The 21,806-nt window shown below is 33.7% G+C and overlaps 2 protein-coding genes and 1 pseudogene across 2 annotated transcripts; all 3 read right to left on the bottom strand.

Annotated features, from left to right (window-relative positions):
* Positions 1–8,950: 8,950 nt before the first annotated feature.
* Positions 8,951–12,275, bottom strand: LOC106393088 (annotated as a pseudogene).
* A 205-nt stretch (positions 12,276–12,480) lies between these two features.
* LOC106396061 lies at positions 12,481–20,182 on the bottom strand. The gene is made up of 2 exons (XM_048753765.1): positions 13,357–20,182; positions 12,481–13,268 (listed from the first exon to the last, which is right to left on the bottom strand). The coding sequence occupies exon 1, from the start codon at positions 19,995–19,997 to the stop codon at positions 19,044–19,046; it is 954 nt and encodes a 317-aa protein (XP_048609722.1). The 5' UTR covers positions 19,998–20,182; the 3' UTR covers positions 12,481–13,268; positions 13,357–19,043.
* On the bottom strand, positions 12,989–14,602 carry LOC111213257 (DUF724 domain-containing protein 2-like). The gene is made up of 6 exons (XM_048755666.1): positions 14,150–14,602; positions 13,981–14,063; positions 13,624–13,846; positions 13,357–13,554; positions 13,181–13,268; positions 12,989–13,017 (listed from the first exon to the last, which is right to left on the bottom strand). The coding sequence occupies exons 1-6, from the start codon at positions 14,600–14,602 to the stop codon at positions 12,989–12,991; spliced, it is 1,074 nt and encodes a 357-aa protein (XP_048611623.1).
* Positions 20,183–21,806: the final 1,624 nt, after the last annotated feature.

Genomic DNA, 21,806 nt, shown 5'->3' with positions numbered 1-21,806 from the left:
GATATATGTGTCCACATAGATGAATTTAACCGCAAACGTTATATTATAAACTTTGGAAAGAAACTCTGAGTTTCAGGATGGGATTCCAGAATAGTTGAATATTACTGTGTTTCTTTCTAGCAAAGAAATTTGAACTAAAATTGAAATGAGAGCAAAAGATAAGATTGTATAGTACAAAAAATAAGGAAATTTCAAATTGTGATTTGGAGTTTTGGAGAGTAATGCATTAAAACCTAGGTTGTATATTACAAAAATTGGAAGACATCATACTTATTCAGAATAGGGTTCCAAAAAGGCAAATGTATATATCGTCTGGTCCATATCATGTAACCATCAAATAACCAACATCCATGAATGATCAATAAAAATGTAAAAAACATGGAAATGAAAAAGAATAGAGCAACGATGAATAAAGATCTTCATCCTATAGGCCTCTTGCATGTGATCTTGTTGTGTCCTCCTGTGCCACATCTGCTGCACTTGTGGGACTGAGATTTAGATCCAGGAACACCAAACTCGCCAACGGATCTCTTTCTCTTTGTAGGAGGACGTTGACAACTCTCCACCAGGGTGTATGCTTTCGGCATAGGCTTTAGCCCACGTTTCTGTCAAGTGAGAAGTATCGACGTAACGGTTTTCATCTCTCTTAATATACTTAGCAGCAGCAATTGCATGAATGCAGGGGATCTTGTCAATGTCGAAAACATTACAAGTGCAATGCCGTTTCTCCAAATCAACAACATACTTCATAGTTTCATACTTCACCTCAAACTCGTTTTGATCAACTTGATACACATTCAGCACCATTACAGCCCCAAACCTGGATACCAACTTCTGCACAACTTTTGGAGTAACCAGGTGCTTATGTTTCGCAGCCGCTTCGCGTCGCTCAAAAAACCAAGTGGTGAGTGTCAATCTGATCGTCTCAAGGAGAGAGATCAGTGGCAACTCACGAGGCAGCTTCAACATAGAATTGAGAGACTCTGCAATGTTGGTAGTCATGATATTGTACCTGTTCGCAGGCGCAAAGCATCGTGCCCACTTCCTAAAATCCGAATCTTCCAGATACTTGGCCAATTCAGGACATTTATCCTTTATGTCCTTGAAGATTAACCAGAACTCGTGACACGTGTAAGCATCAGCAGCGCTTTCCACCAGAGGTAGCAGACCAGTCTTCGAATATGTAGGAGTGATGTTGCGGAGCAGATGGATCCTGCAGATTCCATGGTGAGATAAGGGATAAACATCCTCCAACGCTGAAGCAATGGAGTTAGCCCTGTCTGATACAAAAACAAGATCCGAAGCGTCCGGGATCATCTGGCTCAAACCTCTAAAGAACAATTTCCAAGAGGCGCCATTTTCTGCGTCGACCACTGCAAAGGCCAGAGGATATAGATGATAATCCCCATCTTGAGCACAAGCTGCCAATAAAGTCCCATTGAATTTTCCGTTCAGAAATGTACCATCTACTGCAATAACTTTCCTCATCAATGAGAATCCCCTTATCGATGGACCAAAAGCAACAAATGCATACTTGAACTTTCCAGCAGCATCCACTTGTTGATAAGTTAACGAACCAGGGTTTGTCTCTGTGACTTTGTACAACCACCTAGACAAATTGTAATAGCTGTCTTCAGGAGTCCCTCTAACCAAGAACTGAACTTCTTCTTTTACTCTCCAAGCAACTTCTTCTTTCACTCTCCAAGCTTGTTTGTAATTGATGTGAACGCCATGCAGGATCCTGACCTGTTCAATGATCTGTTTCGGTTTGAGACCTTCCTTCTTTTCTCCATAATTGCTGCAAATCAAAGAACCCAACAACTTTGCAGATGCTTATCTGTGGTTGGCATTCCTGTGTGTTGTATCGCATGTATGCTCATGAACATACTTTTTAACAACGAAAAAGTCTGAAAGAGGTAGCTTAGTAGCACGCATCCTCCACGTGCAATTGTCATCAACACAACTCAATAACACTCTTGACTTGTTAGAAGAGACAGTCTTGTACTCAAACTTCCACTCTAAAGCCCATTTCTTCATCCTCAACATCAACTCTCCCTTGGTCTTAAAATATCTATTCATCTTAATATCACCAGCTCCTCTCGTTGTTGGTGAAAGTCCAATATGGACAGGACAAAAATCCTGAAGAGAATTCAGAGGAACTGTAGAAACACCTTCATAAAGAAGACGCTGCAAAATCAAGATGTTCTGGAAGGATTAGTACTTGGTTAGGAAGCCTATCCTGAACAGTCTAAAAAAGAAGAAAATCATACAAACACAAACAGAAAAAAAAAAAAAAAAGGAAATTAGAGACGATGTACCTGTTTTTCTCTCTGCACAGTAGAACAAAACACTGGAATGGCATTCAATGGAACAGGAACAGGAGAAGCAAATGTATCACTAGTTTGCCTGTTACAGCTTGCTGGATCAGTATGAACCTGCAAAGGTCAAGTTGTTTTGGAATGCTTAGTACTTGATTAGGAAGCCTATCCTGAACAGTCTAAAATATCATACTAACATAAACAACCCAAAAACAAAAATAGAAACGATGTACCTGTATTTCTCTCTGGACAGTAGAAACAGGCGAAGCAAATGTATCAGAAGCTTGATTGTTACAGCTAGCTGAATCAGCATTAACCTGCAAAAGTCAAGTCGTTCTGAAAGGCTTAATACGTCATTAGGAAAGGTATCTTGAATAATTTAGTTGAAAAAATCATACAAACCTTAACACACAACAGACAGGTTCCATCAAATGATCTACTCTTCCCAATAAAGCTTCTGAGATGGCGAGTGTTTGCAACGGAGATGGGAGGGAAACCTTCAACAGTGCTTTTGATGTCAAGCGACATCCCATAACTCAAACCAATCACCTCCTCTTTAAAATCTTCAGAGACAATCTTCATCAAATCTTCAAATTGAAGATCTTCTTCTATGGAAATGAAAGATGCATTCCTGTTCAAATCGACATGAAACTCCCACTGGAATGCATCTTTTGACCTCCATTGTCCACAGACGCAAAGAACTTCCATAGTGCTACAAAACAAAATAAATCAAAAAATTCTCACATACCAAAGACTGAAACGATTCCTTTGCAGCCAAAGTAAGCGAAATCTCCAATTCTAGCTGTTTTGATACAACGAAATAATCTGATTCCTTTGCAGCCAAAGTGAATCTTAGCAGCATTTCCTTTAATACCTTTACGGCGGATGGCGGCGGATTCCTTTGATTACCGCAGCAACGGATCTGAGTGATGGCGGAGATGATGACGCCGACTCGCCGAGGATGAACGACGCCGACGCTGGAGAAGTGGAGATGATGACGAAAGAAATGATCGACTCCGATCCGAGAAGCCGCAGCAACAGAGCTGAGTGACGGCGGAGATGATGATGCTGACTCGCCGAGGATGACCGACGCTGGAGAAGTGAAGATGATGACGGAAGAGATGATCGGTTCCGATCCGAGAAGCCGTCGCCTCTTGAGAGAGATTAAGATCTCCAGTTTTCAGAAAAAAAAATGTAAATAGAAAATAAAAGAAGGGGTATTATGATAAATGAACCTTTTAATGAAACCTAGTTTTGTGATTTTGGGTCTTGAATGCTATTTTGGAGACATAAACTTAGATTGGTGTTATTTTGGGCATTTTCTCAACCTAATAATACATAGAATCTTTGAACTACTTTAACCATAATATTTTTTGATATCTTTTCATTTTAAATATAAAAATATATATTTTAAAAAATCTAACAAATATGTTCAAGTTTTTTTTAACAAGATCTTAATTTTCAAAAAAAAAAAATGTAAATATTTCACTAATTTTATAATTAATTTTGAAATATTATTATACAATAATATATTCAGTTTCAAGTTGTTATGAAAATCTGGAAAATAAATCATTAAAGCTAATAATATAAAATATTTGTAACTACATTAATCATGATATCATTTCATTCTAAATATATATATATATATATATATATATATATATATATATATATATGTATATAATTTATACAAAAATATCTTTTGATAAATATTTTAACAATATTTTAATTTTCAAAAGGTTTTTGTAGATATTTTCACTAATTTTGTAATTAGCAATGAACTATTATTATGCATTAAAAAAATCCTATCATATTTTTATCTATTTTATAATCATAATCAATTGTGTTAAAATAAAATTATTATATTGAACTAAAATGATAAATTTATATTAAATTGGTAAATTTATAAATTTCAATTTCGTAAATATAAAATATTCATGTAAAAATATAATACGATGACCGAACGACTTAACATTAACAAACTATATAATACATGTATAAAATTAAAAAAAAAATTATACAATAAGGGAAATTGACACTAATACTACTTTTCTAATACCACTTTTCAACTTTACACTTTTCAACTTTACACTTTTCAACTTTACCATTAAAATTTTAATGGGTAAAGTACCATTATACCCTTATCTAATCAAACATAAACATATGTCTTCTCCAACAAGAATTTTCAAATTCCCCAAATTGATCGACGACTCCAGCGAGAGAGATTCGACGATTCCGGCGAGAGATTCGACGACTCCGGCGATTTACCCGGCGAGATTTGATTATTCCGATGACTTTGACGTCCGACGAGATTTGGCAAAGACTACAGGCTCAAACGGATAGAACAATCTCTCTTTACGAACGCGTAACAAAGGTCAAAGGATAATAGATAGTGATTTTCGTGTATTTTCTGTAATTTGTGCTTGGTTTCTCAAAATTGATCGGTTTCTGGGAAGGAGACGAAGTTTTTCTCATGAAGTTTTCAAATCTCAGATTTATAAAACCTTATAAATTTTTATCTATGAGGAACATAGTGTTATGTATTTTTCTTTTTGATATATCTTGTTGATCATTCCTTCTCTAATCCTCATGTTCTTATAATCAGGTTATGATGATCGAAATATGTTCTATATGTGGAGAATGGAAACTAATAAATGGAATTCACTGGGATTTCATAGTGGATGATCAACGAGGATCCTCTCTTAGTATGATTCATAAAGATATCAGCTACAATGATTTGATTGTGGTTGTTTTAGAAGATTTTGGAATTGATGGCAACAGAAACAGTGTAAATCTTAGCTATGCCTCACCTTCAAAATTAAACTTTGGTACAAAAGAACTTTCTCCAGCATTTATTGCATTTATTAGGAATGATCGTCAAGTAACATCTTATCTGAACAAACTTAAAGAGAATGAAGACCTTCATCTATGTGTAACCATTAAGGTAACTGCATGAAACTCTTTTGCTAACTTGTTTGTTTATTAGTGTTATCAGTTATTTTATAAGGTAGTATGTAGTACTAATGATTTGCTCATTGCTTGAGGAAGTATGCAATAGCAGTATCTATTACAACTTTTACATTTATAAGACCTTATAATAATAATTGTGCATTTTGGAGGATCATTACCACATATATTTTAACTATTAGCTTTTATGCTTTTTTAATGTTTCAGAGAAGAACTCAATTATCACTAATGATTGTGTCAAATATGATCCAGTCACGGGGTGAAGTTTTAATTAATCATGATTTGCCTATTGCTGAAAATAGTAATCCACTTAAGGTATTTATTACAACTCTTATATTTATAAGGCCTTATAAAAACATTATAAATGATTCTATATTTAGTTTTTTCTTTTTATGTTTGAGAGGGAAACACAAATATCACCAAAGATTGTGTCAAATATGGTTCAGACACAGGATGAAGTGTTAATTACTAATGATTTGCCTATTGCTGGCAGTAGAAATTTCTGTCAGGTATTTATGACACCTTTAAAGTTTATAACAACCTTATAAAATACAAGTTACAAGATTCATTACTAGCTTTATGTTTTTATGTTTCAGAGAGGAACACAAAAATCACCATTGATTATGTCAAACATGATTCAGACACAAGATGAAATTTTCAGTACTCATGATTCGCCTATCGCTGGACGTAGTAATGTATTTGAGGTACTTTTCAAAACTCTTACCTTAACATTCATAATTATAAGGTTCTATAAATTGTTTTAGAAATTAGACTTTATGGAGTTCTACATTAATATCGTTACTTTGGCAATATTGGCTCTTATTGAGCTATTGCTGGTTGTGATGTACTTATTAAAACTTTGTAAATAAGGATTTTATTTTATAATGTCTTATAAAGGTAATATATACATGTTTAATTTTCTAGAGAGGAACAAAAACACACCCGAAGACTGAATGGAACAGCATTCAGAGAGTTGACGAAGTGTTTGGTATACAACATACTCGTATTAGAGACAGTCTTATTTCTCCTTCAAGTGGTCTTGTTAGCACTAAGGTACATATAACTTTTTCCTTTGTTAAATATAAATATATAAGAGTTTAATCAATGTCATATAATGGCTTATAAATTCTATTTTTAATGTACATGTTTCATGTTTTTATCTTAGAGAGGATTGGACTCGATTGGACTTGTTGTATATGGGTCTGGAAAGTAAAAATTGACATCTTTTTCTAGTAGACGTGGTAGAGAAAGCATGGGAGAAGATTCACATTCCCATTCAGATATCTTGTCTCCAATTTGTTTAACAAATTAATGTGATGATGATGGTGATTTGTTCTGCGGGAAGTTTTTCAAGGATAAAAAGGAAATGAGCACAAAGTTGAGGTTGCATGCAGTTAGTAAAAGCTTTGAGTTCCACACAGAATATTCAGATAAAACACGTTATGTTCTTAGTTGCGTGGATGAAAGATGCAGTTGGAGTTTTCATGCAAAATCAGTTAAAGGATCTCAGAGTTTTTTTGTTCGCCATTATGTATATCTAAACATACTTGTGACACTTCTCTGAGAAGTGTTAGTCATCAGCAAGCTACTGCAAAACTGTTGGGAACTATGGTCATCAATCATTATGAAGGAGGAAAGATTGGGCTGAAACCTAAACTGATCATGGAAAAAGCTAGAAAAGATCATGGTGTTGTGATTTCATATTCAAAGGCTTGGAGGTCTCAAGAGCATGGCCAAGATATAGCTAGGGGTACTCCTGATGACAGTTATGAAGCTTTGCCCAGCTGGTTTCACATGATAAAAGAAAAGAATCCAGGTTCTGTGACTTTTATCGAAGTTGATTATGTTGGGAAATTCAAATACGCATTTTTGTCGCTTGGTCCATCTATCAGAGGGTTTAAGTTGATGAGGAAGGTACTTTCTGTTGATGGAGCCCATCTGAAAGCAAAGTATAAAGAGACTCTACTTGCTGCCACATCACAAGATGGTAATTTTCACATGTATCCTATAGCTTTTCCTATAGTTGATTATGAGAATGATGCCTCATGGAGTTGGTATATGAAATGTCTGAAAACCATTATTCCTGATGAAGAGGATTTGGTTTTTGTCTCTGATCGTGCAACCTCTATTGAAAACGCTCTTTTACGACATTATCTGCTTGCTCACCATGGAATCTGCGTCTTTCACTTTGAAAAGAATATCTAGGGCAATTTCAAGAGTTCAACACTTGTCCCTTTGGTTGTTGAAGCTGATTATGCCTACACCAAGGATGATTTTGATTGCTATTTTCATGAGATTGAGGCGTCCGACATTGTATTAGCAGATTATCTTCGTAAAGCAGACTTCAGGAAGTGGTCCCGAGCTTATTCTCCTGCTAATCGCTTCAACATCATGACGTCAAACTTGGCCGAATCTATAAATTCTTTGCTGAAAGTGAGTTGTGAGTATCCAATAGTCTGTCTTTTTGACACTATTAGGATAATAATGACTAAGTAGTTCACTGAACGACGTGAGCAAGGAGTTCGTCACATGCACCCTGTCACTTTCGATGTGGGGAACAAGATGAAGGAGCTATATGATTTTACGTCTCGCTTTCTCGAAGTTTTCAAAATCAATGATTCAGAGTTTGAGGTTAAGGGAGATACAAGAGATCAAGTGGTGAATTTTCAAACAAGGCATTGTTCATGCTTTGTGTTTGATGTTGAGAAGTTTCCTTGTCCTCATGCAATTGGCGCTACAAAGGCTGAAAATAAGCATGAAAATGATTATGTCGATGAGTTTTTCTCCAATGAAAGGTGCGTTCTCTCAGTCATTGTGGTAATACTTTACCACGTTTTTATATGTTTATATAATTGATCGAATTTATAAGGTTTTATAAACATTGTTCTACAACACTTCTTTTTCATTTTTCTTTCTTGGTTGTACCATATCTAATTTTCTTAATTTTATTATTAGGTTTACACTAGCATATTCAGAGAGTGTTTATCCTGTTGGTGATAAAGCATATTGGGATATTCCTCCCCATATAGCTTCGTTTGTGTGTCGCCCTCCATCTACAGGTTTTCCTAGTGGCAGGAGGAAAAAAAGAGGATACCAAGTTTGTGGGAGTATGGAAAATATCGGCCCATATCCAAACCATCACCCAAGTCTTACAAATGTAGCAGATGTGGACCGAAAGGACACAACAAAGGTAGTTGTGTAGTGCCTATTTGATAACAGAGTAGTATAAAAACTTGTGTGCAATTGATTATTTTATATGATGTTATAAGAGAGAATTGGAATCGCATAGCTTTTAGAGAACCTTTTATTTTTTACATTTATCATTTTATAATGCTTTATAAAGTTTACAGGTGTCTAATAGAAGTTATGTTACTTATTATACGAAATGTGTGGTTACATTAACCACCTTTATAAAACATTAGGATTCAGATTAATTGCAGAAATTATATGTTCTTTTGATATCTTAGCTTACCTGCATGAACATAAATAAAATATGTTTCCTTATCGAAGGATTAAGGTACAAACCAAAAGATATTTTCCTCATCATGGAGGATTAAAGTACAAGCCAAAAGATATTCCTCATTGAAGACATCAACAAAAGATAACACAAAAACTGAAAAAGTTTCATTGATATTAGTTAAAAGCACTAAAAAACTGAAAGAGCTTCATTTCTTCAAATTCGCCATGCTTCTAATTGGTTTTTTTTTCAGATCTTCCAATACACGTCCTATCACATCACCAGCTGAATCTTCTTGTTTCTTTTGTCTTTTTGATTTGGAGGTGTCAACGTTAGGTTCCTTTATAAGCATAACAATTAAGAAAATCAGAAATGATAATTGGATGTAGTCAATGAAATTTGAAAGAATATTTTATAAACCATTATACACAGATATATTTACCTTATTTCCTCTTCCACGTTTCTTTGTAAACTTCACGGGCTTTTTAGATGCATCCTCATTCACTTCTCCATCCTTCAATTTTAATGACACAATAAGTAAAGTTACATAGAGTATATTAAACATTTAAAAAGTCAATCAGTTTATAAAGACTTATAAATCAGCTTACTTCATTGGTTTATGGATTTTCACTTTCTTTAGCATCGACTTCTGCTTCATCTTCTACTTGTTGTTGTACTTCACGTGGGGGTGTTACACCTTTCTTCATTCCCTAATATTACAAGACAAAAAAATAAATTAGCAATTTCGAATTCAATAACAGCCTTATAAATCAGAAATGATAATTGAATGTAGTCTATGAAATTTGAAAGAATATTTTATAAACCATTATACACAGAGATATTTACCTTATTTCCTCTTTCACGTTTCTTTGTAACCTTCACGGGCTTTTTAGATGCATCCTCATTCACTTCTCCATCCTTCAATGTTGATGACACAATAAGAAAAGTTACATAGAGTATATTAAACATTTAACAAGGTTATCAGTTTATAAAGACTTATAAATCAGCTTACTTCATTGGTTTCTGAATTTTCACTCTCTTTAGCACCGATTTCTGCATCATCTTCTAATTGTTGTTGTACTTCACGTGGAGGTTTTACACTTTTCTTCTTTCCCTAATATTACAAGACAAAAAAATAACTTAGCAATTTCGAATTTAATAACAGCCTTTGTAAATCAGAAATGATAATTGAATGTAGTCTATGAAATTTGAAAGAACATTTTATAAACTATTATACACGGAGATATTTACCTTATTTCCTCTTCCACGTTTCTTTGTAACCTTCACAGGCTTTTTAGATGCATCCTCATTTACTTCTCCATCCTTCAATTTTGATGACACAATAAAAAAAGTTACATAGATAGAGTATATTAAACATTTAAAAGGGTTATCAGTTTATAAAGACTTATAAATCAGCTTACTTCATTGGTTTCTGAATTTTCATTTTCTTTAGCACCGACGTCCACATCTGCATTGACTTATGTGTCATCTTTTTGTTGTTGTTCATCTTCCTCTTGTGTCTGTCCCTATTTCAATAAAATGATTACATTTTTATAATGATTTATAAATTTAAAACGATTGTTCAGTTTATAAAGATTTATAAATCAGCTTACTTTATTTGTTTCTAGAATTTGCATTCCCTTTAGCAATGTCGTCCACATCGACTTCTGTATCTTCTTCTTCTTGGTGTTCCTTTTCTTCTTGTGGCTGTTCCTATTTAAAAAAAAAAAAGATTACATATTCGTAATGATTTATAATTCTAAAACGGTTGTTTAGTTTATAAAGGGTTATAAATAAACTTACTTCATTGACTTTTGATGTGTCACTTTCTTTAACCCCGTGTTTGACTTTTGTATCATCTTCGTTTTGATGGTCTACTTCACGTGGAGGTCTTACCATTCTTCTTTCCCTAATATTACAAGACAAAAAAAATAGCTTAGCAATTTCGAATTTAATAACAGCCTTATAAAATATCAAAAACACAACAACCTTAGCGATTTCCTGTCTTTTGGCTTCTTTATAATTTTGTAAAATTTCTGTGTCACCAACTTCATAATCGGCATTCTGTCCATTTACCTGAAAAATTATATGTGAATACAAATACATTTTATTAAGAATATGGAGACGTTATAGATAAGCATATGAATCTTTCTTTTCATCTACAACACGTAACAAATATAGAAAATAGTTTACCTTCAATGTTTCTCCACGAATGTTCAAAAGACCTTCAAGGTACTTCACTTTTTTCTTCAAGAGACACTACCTTCTTAGTGAGGAATTCAATCTGTTCTTGATCAGTTGCATCAATCCCAGGAGCAGAATTATTTTCGTCCACTTCAGCTTCAGCAACGGCAATGTCGACACTTCCATTAAGCCAATCTTGTCTCTTCAAACGATATCATCTTTTGACAAGATCGATAACTCTTCCAAATTCACTGTCAACATCTTCAACCAAGTCGCTATGCATTTCGGGATCTCCAAGGATACATTTGACATCAACCTGACAAGTGTTTGCATATGATCAAACAATCGATAAAAGAAGAATGCAAAGATTAAAACATTTTATAAAACATTATAAAAGGTTACCTTCTCCATTTTGTCGAATCTGTTAACCTCATCAGTAGTAAGCGATTTGGTTTCTATCCAATGCAAGCACAAGGGAAATTGAATTTCATCATCCATAATATCAAAGAACGTGCCTAGTTGATTCACAGAAGATAACGCTCATAGCTGAAGTGGATATATAAAGCCACAAATCGCATATTGATCTTTCTCCGTCAACTTTGTATAGGTAAAGTTCTCCACTTCTTTTCGTAAAAAATCAAAGGCCAAATTCCCCCAGGGATACTTACAAAACTCTTTGAAATTTCTAGCTCTAAGCAGACGCTCTTCTGGTATACTTGTCACTGGATTGCTTGCCACTAATATCCCTTCCACAAGGATTGTAGCTCCCAACCTTAATCTCTGATCAGCAGAAAGCTCTGTACTCTTTTTCACAAGTAGATTAAGCAAGGTGTTTAAAGTTTGATTCTTCTTCATCCATGGGTCTTTCTTCTTGTTTTTTGTTGCTGAAGTCTCCACTTCCTCTTCATCTTTGTCAACAACACAAGGCAGACCCGTTGCCAAGTGGAATTCTCTTAGAGAAAATCTCATTAGTTGTTCTCCAAAAGAAAACCACAAACCCTTCTTGCCTATATCAATTCTCCTTAAGAGTAAGTGATGAATCAAATGCCTTGAAAACACCATATGCTTCTGCCTCCTGCCCATCTTAATTACCGGAGCCAAGAATGAATCTTCAAGCTTCTTGAATTCTCTGCCCAAAACGTTTTCAACTGTACCAACCAACTTCAGGTTGGAGCGCTTGTTAATTCTATCCAATACGCCTCCATTTGTACCAGGTTCGGAGATTCTTTTTGGCAAAGCAATCTTATCATCAGATTTACTCATCGTTTGACCTGATACAATTCAAAATGGTAATGTCAAAGATATGTTTTATAATGACTTATAAAATTTTTGTTTATCAACACTTGTAAATCATAATAGATCAATCTAAAATTGTTGAACCACATCAATAACGATAGAACTAGCAATGAAATATATCGCAAATGACAAAAAAAAAACCCTAATCTACTCTATTCCAAGTTACGACATACTAAACCTAAAGGCCACAACCTCTAACAAAATTAGTCAAATATTACACTAGTATCAATCACACATCTATTATAGGCAGAACGAGAAGAAGAATCACCAAGAAGAACCAATAACATTACCGGCGTTAAGAGAAATCGATGGTAATTGAAAACCACCAGTGAAAAGTAGGTTTTTGTAATCAAAGAAATGGAAAACGGCGGAATATAAAAACAGATCAAAAGATGCGGTTGTGGATTTGTATCGGAAGAGACGCGAACGGAGGAAGACGATGAAAGGTCCCGTCTTTTTACCCTTAATTGTGACGGTTTTATCTCTAAGGCCCAATTTCGATTATCAATGTTTAAGGCTCATGTATATATATGGTTTAATGCTTAGGAAACAATACTATGGTTTTATAAACTATTATAGATTTACAAGCTCTTGTAAACTATTTATATGCTCTTATAAATTATTTATTGGCCTTTATAAATTATTATATATAGATTCATAAGTCTTTATAAATTAATTATTCGCAAAATTTGTAAATCATTTTATACAGATTTATAAATCTTTTTAAATTATTTATAGGACTTTATATATTACCTTATAACTTATTTCATAAATCTTCATAAATCCCTATAAGCCCTTCAAAATAATTGTCAAATTTTTTATATAGATTTAGAAGCCCTTGTAAACTATTTATATGCTCTTTTAAATTATTTATTGGACTTTATAAATTATAATATATAGATTCGTAAGTCTTCATAAATTATTTATAGGCTTTTATAAATCCTAATGTACATTTTACCTCGTGGTATCTCTTGAGGGTCTATGATTGGAGTGGCTACATCATCCATCATATCATCTGATTCATGAGGCAATGGTAACTCCACTCCCTACACGTCATTAGTAAAAACATATAGTTTAACGATAAGAAAAAGAAGCCTATGACAACACACAAGGGGGTCATAGTTTAAAACTTACATCTACGGTTTCATGGTTTTGTTTTTCAGTCTCAGTGGCTTCTAAACCAGAAGTGTTACTGTGGCTCTCTCGAGAGGATGTGATTTCGGTGGCATCATCATTCACCGTATCATCTTCATTGAATTCTAAAACAAGTGTGTTACTAGGGCTCTCTTGAGCGGATCTGATTGGTGTGGCAGCATTATTTCCAAATTCTCTCTGAAAAAATGGTGTAGGAAGGTTTTTAATTACACCAAAATTGAATACAACTTATGTGTGAGAAAATACCTTACGTGCGTGAATCCAACTAACACCACCTAGCCACTCCATTGACATCCTAATCTCAGTGTAATTAAAAACCGCATCCTCTTTTGTGGCATCGAAATACACTTTGTAATTGTTTTCAATGAAAATTTCCGTCACTCGACCTTTGCGCCACCCATGTGTAACAACCACTTCAACAATGTGGTTCAGACTGTACTCTGCACAAAGATCTCGAGGAGGAGATGGCCTAATTTTGCAAATATCAACTATTGAATGTTTTCCTTCCGCTTCATCACTTGAATTTTGTGAGCTTGTACATCTTTTGATCAAAAATTTCCTTCTATCACCCCTTTGAATCTCTGTAATTACTAATGCTCGGACCCAATTTTTTCCTTTTCACTGTCACTAATTTCACGGGTCATTTCCACCAACTTCCCTGTTCTAAATATTTGTTGACTCAATACCTTCAATTCCAAAACAATCACACATGAGCATAAAGCCCTCAACAATTCAAAATTTTAGAACTTAAAACATACAAAGAAAACAATACCTTGTTTTTGCTTTTGACCCATTTATAGCCGATCCAATCAGCATGAGGTCTCAGTTGGCTTCTGATGAATCTCATTATGTCTGGTGGTTCATCAAAGTAAACAAAAAAACTACCATCTGACCTTTCAACTACGATAACACCAGTCCACCAACCATTATTAAAATAAGCATCCACCACCGACCCTTCCTTGAATACGACACCCTCATTCATACACTCTGGCGGGACCGGCCGAATAAAACATCTTTCAATAGTTTCCTTGCAAGGATTTACACCGTCTTCGTGGAGCAAAGTTTTGTAACAAACCCGAAGCTTTTCTCCTTTCACTCTCGTTGGATTTTGCTCGAGGATAGCTCTAAACCAAGAACCTTTGAATCCATCTTCTTGAAGAGATACTTCTACTTCACAACCTTTGGCAATAGACAAAATTTTTCCTTCTTTCTTCAAATTCTTCATCTTTGGTTACTCCTGAAAAGGAATCGGAAATGCAAAGCACAAAAAAAAAATCAAGAAAAGAAAGAAAGAAGGTGAATAAAGATCAAATGAACGACATGCATCCAACAAACTGAAACAAATAGAGATTTTAGATAAATCAATTAGGTTCCATACATAAATTCAATTTGATTTTGGAGTGTATATACAAAAGCAAAGAGAAAATTCAATTTGATCTAAATTGAATATAAAAAGTCAAAAGAGAATACAGAGAATGTAATTGAATTAACTTTTGCCAAAATCGATTCAAGTTGAATTGAATTGAAACTGAAAGAGATTGAGATTTTAAGTCAATCAATTAGGTTCCAAACAAAAATTCAATTCGATTTAGATTGTTGATTCAAAATTGATGATGAAACTCAATTACCTTTGCCACGATAATGATTCAAAATGAGGAAGATCGTTGTGTTGATTCTTCTTCTTGGAATTTACGGACATAGAAAACGATGAAGAAATGATAGAAAACAAGAAAGCAAAACAAACGTGTCGGATGGAAGAGGATGAAAACGTGGCGTGGGAAGAGTTAAATTTACTGTTTTGCCATCGCTTTGTCAAATGATAAAAAACAAATAAATTGTTGAGGACATGGTTCGAACCCGGGATTCCGACTAAACTGAATTTTAAGGGAACCTCAAATTACCACTAGACCATATCACATACTCGTTATGCTTAACATGGTTTCTAGTATTGGTGTTTATATATCATTATTTTAGTATATAAATATTGTAAACTGATTTATAAGCCTTTCTATATTAGTTATATACCTTTATAAATTTATTTTTATAGATTTATAAGTCTTTCTAACTTTTAAATACGCCTTTATATATCCTAAACTCTATTGATTTTACAAGAGGTAAAAAACCAGTTTTAATAAAGTGTTATAAATCTACTGAAATACAAATTTTGAAATAAACCATTTTGTTTCCCTTGATTTTATAAGAGTCTACAAACCATTTTTAATAAGGTGTTATAAAGATATTGAAATACAAATTTGGAAACTTAAACCTATAGGACACATAGTCTTTCATTGTAAACATTTATTTTTATCTTATATAAATTTATATGCCCTTATAAATTAGTTTATAAAGATCTATTAATTATTTTGGTTGTTTATACGACTTTATAAACCTTAATTCTTTTTGTTTATGAACTGATGAGCTCTTGAAAATAATTATTAATTGTTTAAACCAATTTATAAGCCTTTCTATATTAATTATAGACCTTTATAAATTAATTTTCATAGATTTATAAATCTTTATAACTTTTAAATACGCCTTTATATATCCTAAACTCAATTGATTTTACAAGAGCTAAAAAAACCAGTTTTAATAAGGTGTTATAAAGCTACTAAGATATAAATTTTGTAATAAACCATTTTGTTTTGATTTTATAAGAGGTTATAAACTATTTTTAATAATGTGTTATAAAGCTACCGAAATACAAATTTACCATTTAACTTTCTAAATTAAAGCAAAGCCATAAATCCAAGTCATAAACTCATAATACTCAGAATTCTACAAACAAAGTTTACCAAACACGCATAAAACAAATAGTTGTTCACACATAACTATAAGCAAGTGATAAAGTTTTTGTTCATTCCCACATTAGTACTCATTGTAATTCCGAGAAGATATCAACCGCCAACTTTTCTCGGATGATTGCAATTTTTTCTTCACTCAGCTTTGTCAAGTCCACTATACGCATTGCATGGCACTCTATCAGCTTCAATGCATAAACTCCACTGTCTTCTATTTTAAGAACCTGAAACAAAAATGTGTTAGTAATATATTAGTCTTAAGAACAAAGCAGATAAATTATAATATAAGTTATTTGATCTATGATACAAATCTAACATGAAGATTTATAAGCAGTTATAAAGATGTTACTTGTGGGAAACCTTCAGATACAATTTTTATCGAGAACTTGCTTGTATCCATGCTGACATATTTGAAGGAGTTGCGAATCATGAATGGGAGAGCCATCGCATATGCATTTATTTAAGGTACCAAACTCAGATCTGTGAACTTCATTGCTGCACAATTGAATGCTGTGATACTTCTCTTCTCCAAGTTGACTACAACTCCAACCCAATACTTTTCTTCTACTGCAATAGCCGAATAGAGGAAGTTGATATTCTTCTCTATGTTGTACTTGTCAAAGCCTGTTCCAAATTGGAAACCTTCCTTGTCACCTAAAAACTCATCATAAAGCTCATCTATTTCTTCAAGAAACTTCACTCCAACAACTAAGGCAGTTTTGTTCAGAAACAAATCTGGATTGTTTATCTTTCTCAGTTTCAGCAACTTCAAACCTGCTTGAATATACTGAGACAGAAATAACAAATACTCAGAAAAGTGATCTTATAGTTTATAAAGAAGATTAATATAAATTTATAAGGGACTATAAAGACTTTTTGTTCACATATAGTCTAACCGTTTTTGGAAGTTTTTTTCGGGAGTTTCAATATCTGAAAACCCCTTTGTGGTTACTATCTCTTGATTGATTCCCAGTTTCCTACATTGCACACTCATACTTATTATGAAGGTATCTAGTTTCACCTCATGAAATATATAGTTTCTTATAGAATAAAACTTGCTTTCTTTTTTTTGACATTTTCCATTCTCTCATCTTTTCCTTTCTTGTTTTATCAACTGGCTCAAAGGGATGAAGAATCGGATGTTTCTTCCTTGCTCCTGTAAATGAGGGTTGTGTATGAATGGATGGTATCTGACCTCTTCCACTTCTTCTTAGTGGAACATTATTTGTATCAGCTTTAATCTTCTTTTGAAGTGGAGGCTCAACATCTTCGTTTACCTACATACAAAAAAAATAGTTTTTACGAAGGGTTATTATGTCTATAAAATAAATCAATACTCATAAAGTTTGGAAAACAAACCTGGCTGTCTTGTTGTACCAATCTCTTTTTAATTTTCATTAGAGGTTGGAAAACAGGAATCTTACAAATATCTCTCATAAGAACCTGATTCATGCAAATCGCTTTATATAATTGTTTAAGAGGCCTTATCGATCATGAAATAGTTTATAAAGCTTTATAAAATACCTCATTTGTACATTTTCCACTATGACAACTTTCTTTGGAAAGAAGATCAAACTTAGGAGACGTAAATGTTGGAGTAGGCGATGTAAACTGCAAACAAAATATTTGAAAATTAGATGTTTATGATATATACATTAAACTTTACAAGGCCTTATAAAATATATTAATTTTGTACCCTTGTATCAAAGTTTGGAGTATTGAATGTTGGAGTAGGCGACGTAACCTACAAAAGAAATAAGAAATTCAATTTGCCAAGCACTAAATCAAAAAATTTATAAACATTTATATCCTATTTTTAGATTCATACCTGCGACGTTTGTTTCAAGCAACTTTCTGTTTCAAATTTTTCTGTGTCTTCGTCTTGGGTGATTTTTTGTGTAGTCTCATTTTCCCCAAGAATATTCTCTTCTTCCCTTAGATGCTCTGTACCAGATTTCTCTTCTTCATCACATATCTCTTCTTCATTTCATCATCTAGTGCACTTCTTCCATCCCCAGTGTTTGCTTCTTCAGCAATTGTATCTTCTTCATTTCCATCATTTGGTGCACTTTTTTTATCACCAGAGTTTGCTTCTTAATCAATTTTATCTTCTTCATTTTCATAATTTTGTGCACTTCTTCTATCACCAGAACTAGCTCCATTCTCACAATCTTCTTTGTTTGGTGAACCGTCATTAAACTTCAAAAAAACAAGTGAAATCATTAGAGGGAAATAACACGTGAAATTTGATAAGTACTTGGTAAAATTCAATTGGCTACCTTAACTCGTAAAACATTCTGGATCACTACTACTCGCTTATCCAAATCACGAACCATTTGGATTAGCTTATCAAGTGTCTCGCTTTTAGAAATGGAATGATCTTTATCTTTTCTTTGCTCCTTATCCTTTTGATAATCTTCATCTTTCTTTTCCTCTTCATCTTCACTATGGTTCAGATCTTCACCATGCTCTGCATCTTCGTCTTTTGTCTTACGTTGTTGACCTATATCTTCTGTAGCAACAAACATATCCACAAAACCTTTCTCCCAATCGCTTCTCCTCATTTTGTATCCTTGTTGAACTAGTTTCACAACACTGTGAAAGTCAGCATCGTCACTATGTGTTGCCCCCACCAAATGTTTGTATTCCTCGGCCAATCCAATCACTGTGCTAACCTCAACCTGTAGAATAAATAAAACAAATCTCTGTAAACCTCATATATATTAATTTATATAGTCCCTATAAAACTACATTTACAATCTTTTATAAACACAAGTCACATTTACAATCCATACAAGACACCTATTTGTGGACCTTTTCAAGGAGTCCCTAGAAATCCACTTTTCAAACAATACAATACGAATATATTTATACACGTTTATAAAAACTCACATTGTTTATCTTCTCCAGCTCTAACACTTCAGTTATTGTCGGAGTTTTTGTTGAGTCCCAATTTAGACACAACGGATCTGAAGAAGAGGATGTCTCGCATGGTTTTCCCAAAGATTTACCAAGCACATGCACTGATGACATTGCCCACAAATTTATGGCTAGCGCAAAACCACTAACTTCATAACTATCTCCTGTCCAGAAACTTGCACTCAAATTTTTTACACTTCTCATCAAGATGCTATAAGCAGTTTTACCCCAAGCCATCTTGGGTAAGCGATAGTTCATATAACGCTGCAACCTGTCTCTCGGGATTTTAGAACTCGGGTTTTCTGCCATAATTACCGCTTCTGTGATTATTGCTGTTCCAAGGGATAATCTTTCTAGTGTTGGCATGCTTCGTGCTTTCTCTTTAAACATTTCATACAATGTTCTCACCGTAAACTTATCATTCTTGCCCAGCATCCAAAGGTATGGCTTCTTCATTATTTTGAACTGCGGCTCTGTTATTGTTTGATCTTCCTCACAACGTAAGCCTGTTGTCAGATGAAATTTCCTTAGTGAAAACCTCATAGGCTGGTCCGAGAAAGTAAACCAGAGATCCTCTCTTTGCGTCAATACTCTTCGCTGCATTAGGAAATGAAACAACTCTTCTGAAAATGGAACCCTATTCCTTTTAACCACCTTCAAAATGCTCCCAATGTGAGAGTTCTCTATCAAAGAGAACTCTTCTTTTCCTAATATATCTTCTACCTTCTCGACATAATCAATCTTTGAGTGATGGATTATCGCTTTGGGATTATCTGGTGGTTCTACAGCTTCATAAACCCTCCCAGGCAATCTCAAGGTTGTGCAAAACTCGTTGCTATCCAACTGCAATACAAGACAACACTTTTTGAGTTCACGCATCTTATAATTACTTGAAACCCACATTTATAAAGGCTTATAAGTTTTCAAAAAAACTCAATGTTCACTATCGATGATACTCTTTCTCTTAGATCTAACTAGGAACATGAAAATCCTCAACCAATCTCCTTCTATTTTCTTATAACAGAAATAACAAATTCAAAAAATGACTTGAAAATTACTTACAAGTTGTAATTCTTGCTCGATCTCGTCGTCGCTCGATCTCGCCGTCGTCACTCGATCTCGTGTGCTTCGTGCATGAGAGAGGATACACTCGATCTCGTCGTCGTCGCTCGATTTCGTCACCGTCGTCGCTCGATCTCGGTGCCGTCGCTCTGTCGAAGCTTTCTTTCAAGAGAGAAAGAGATAGGAAATTAGGTTAGAATTGTGAGAGGGTTATTTTTATCTTTTGCCTATTAATGATTTAGGTATTTCTGAAAATGTCCTCCTTCTAAGTGTATATATGAATAGTGGTACTAAACAAAGTGTCAAAGTAAAATTCCCCCATACAATAATATATTATCTAAAATGAATAAAAGTAAAAAATAATGTTAAAAGGTAATCCAGCTTAGAAAAACGGGTCAGAATTTAGCATAAATTAAATACAAAATAATTTTCAAATATGTTGTTTCATGCATATATTATTTGTTTAATAAATAAATGAAAATGCAATAAGATAAATATATAATAAGAAACAACAAAAATATATGACAGTTTTAAACAATTGATTAACTACATTATATAAACTATAAAATTATTAAATTATTGTATCTGAAATAGTTATAAAAACATTTAAATATATGATTATCTTTTTAAAAATGTATACTACTAATGATCTAAAATAAATATCTACGTATATAAAACTGAAAACAAAGACCGTACGGTTGCGCGTCAAGATCTAGTTAATTTTATTTTCCAAGTTTACTCTACGACACAATTTATTGGTATATCAGAAAAGAAAAGGCCACATAAAATAAAACATACACATATAATTCTTGAATATTAAATTAGAAATAACAGATATTATTAAAGAAAAACTGCTTTTCACTCTGAGTGCGATTAACATAAGTGCAATTAACATAGCAACACAACTTTTCACTTTTCCAATCACCACCGGTGGTTCTGGCCGCCGTTTTGTTTTGCTTTCTTTCTTTTATTTTTATAGTAACCACATATTCACTATGATTATGCGAACGTATATGTTCATCACCAAACAATGTCTTCATTCATCTGTTCGCCGATTTTGCTCTCTTCACTTACCCCGGACATCGTTTTTGGGATGGCTTATGTCATTGATTTTATTTCCATTTTCATTTTGGAGAGATTGCATCGAATCGACTGTTTCATTTTCTCCACTTTCGAGGGTGGTTATCAGACAAATCTCGTTGGTTTTGTCGGAGCAAGACTTCATGATGATTTTGTTGACGCTATCTCCGATCATTTGATGCAAGATGTTCTCTTTCCTCCGATCAATCCTGTAAGTCGCAATCATTCCTTAATCAGCCTTGGCTGGGAGACTGTGACAATGCCTTAAGAATGCATATATTGTCTTCAAATCTACTTGGGCCTTTTGTGTACAGAGAAGATTTTGTATGGAAGAGGAAAATACGATATTGATGGACATCAATTTGGTTTTGGCTGGTGTTTATAACTATTTAGAGAAGGCTCTCAAGGATATGAAGTTGCTGATACTAGTTTCTAAAATCAAATGTTAGTAGTATTGTTTGAGAATTGAACTATGCTGAAGCCACCATGGAATCATAATGCATCATCATATAGAGTGGATGGATTTCACAGCAGACAAGATGTTCAATTTATTGGAGTCACAAAGGGAGT

This window comes from Brassica napus, chromosome C4 (assembly GCF_020379485.1).
Source record: "Brassica napus cultivar Da-Ae chromosome C4, Da-Ae, whole genome shotgun sequence".
NCBI classification, from domain to species: domain Eukaryota; kingdom Viridiplantae; phylum Streptophyta; class Magnoliopsida; order Brassicales; family Brassicaceae; genus Brassica; species Brassica napus.
Note: the sequence above shows the minus strand (reverse complement) of the source record. Positions and strands in the feature narration are given on the sequence as shown.

Bases quoted from the DNA above. Each gene is read 5' to 3' on its own strand.
- LOC111213257 (XM_048755666.1), bottom strand. From the start codon at position 14,602: ATGAAGAATTTGAAGAAAGAAGGAAAAATTTTGTCTATTGCCAAAGGT. The intron at 14,064-14,149 runs GTATTGTTTTCT...TTGGAATTGAAG, and splicing joins GGGTCAAAAGCAAAAACAAG to GTATTGAGTCAACAAATATT. The intron at 13,018-13,180 runs GTAAAATGTACA...ATTATTTTGAAG, and splicing joins CCCTCAAGAGATACCACGAG to GGCTTATAGGGATTTATGAA.
- LOC106396061 (XM_048753765.1), bottom strand. From the start codon at position 19,997: ATGTGGGTTTCAAGTAATTATAAGATGCGTGAACTCAAAAAGTGTTGT.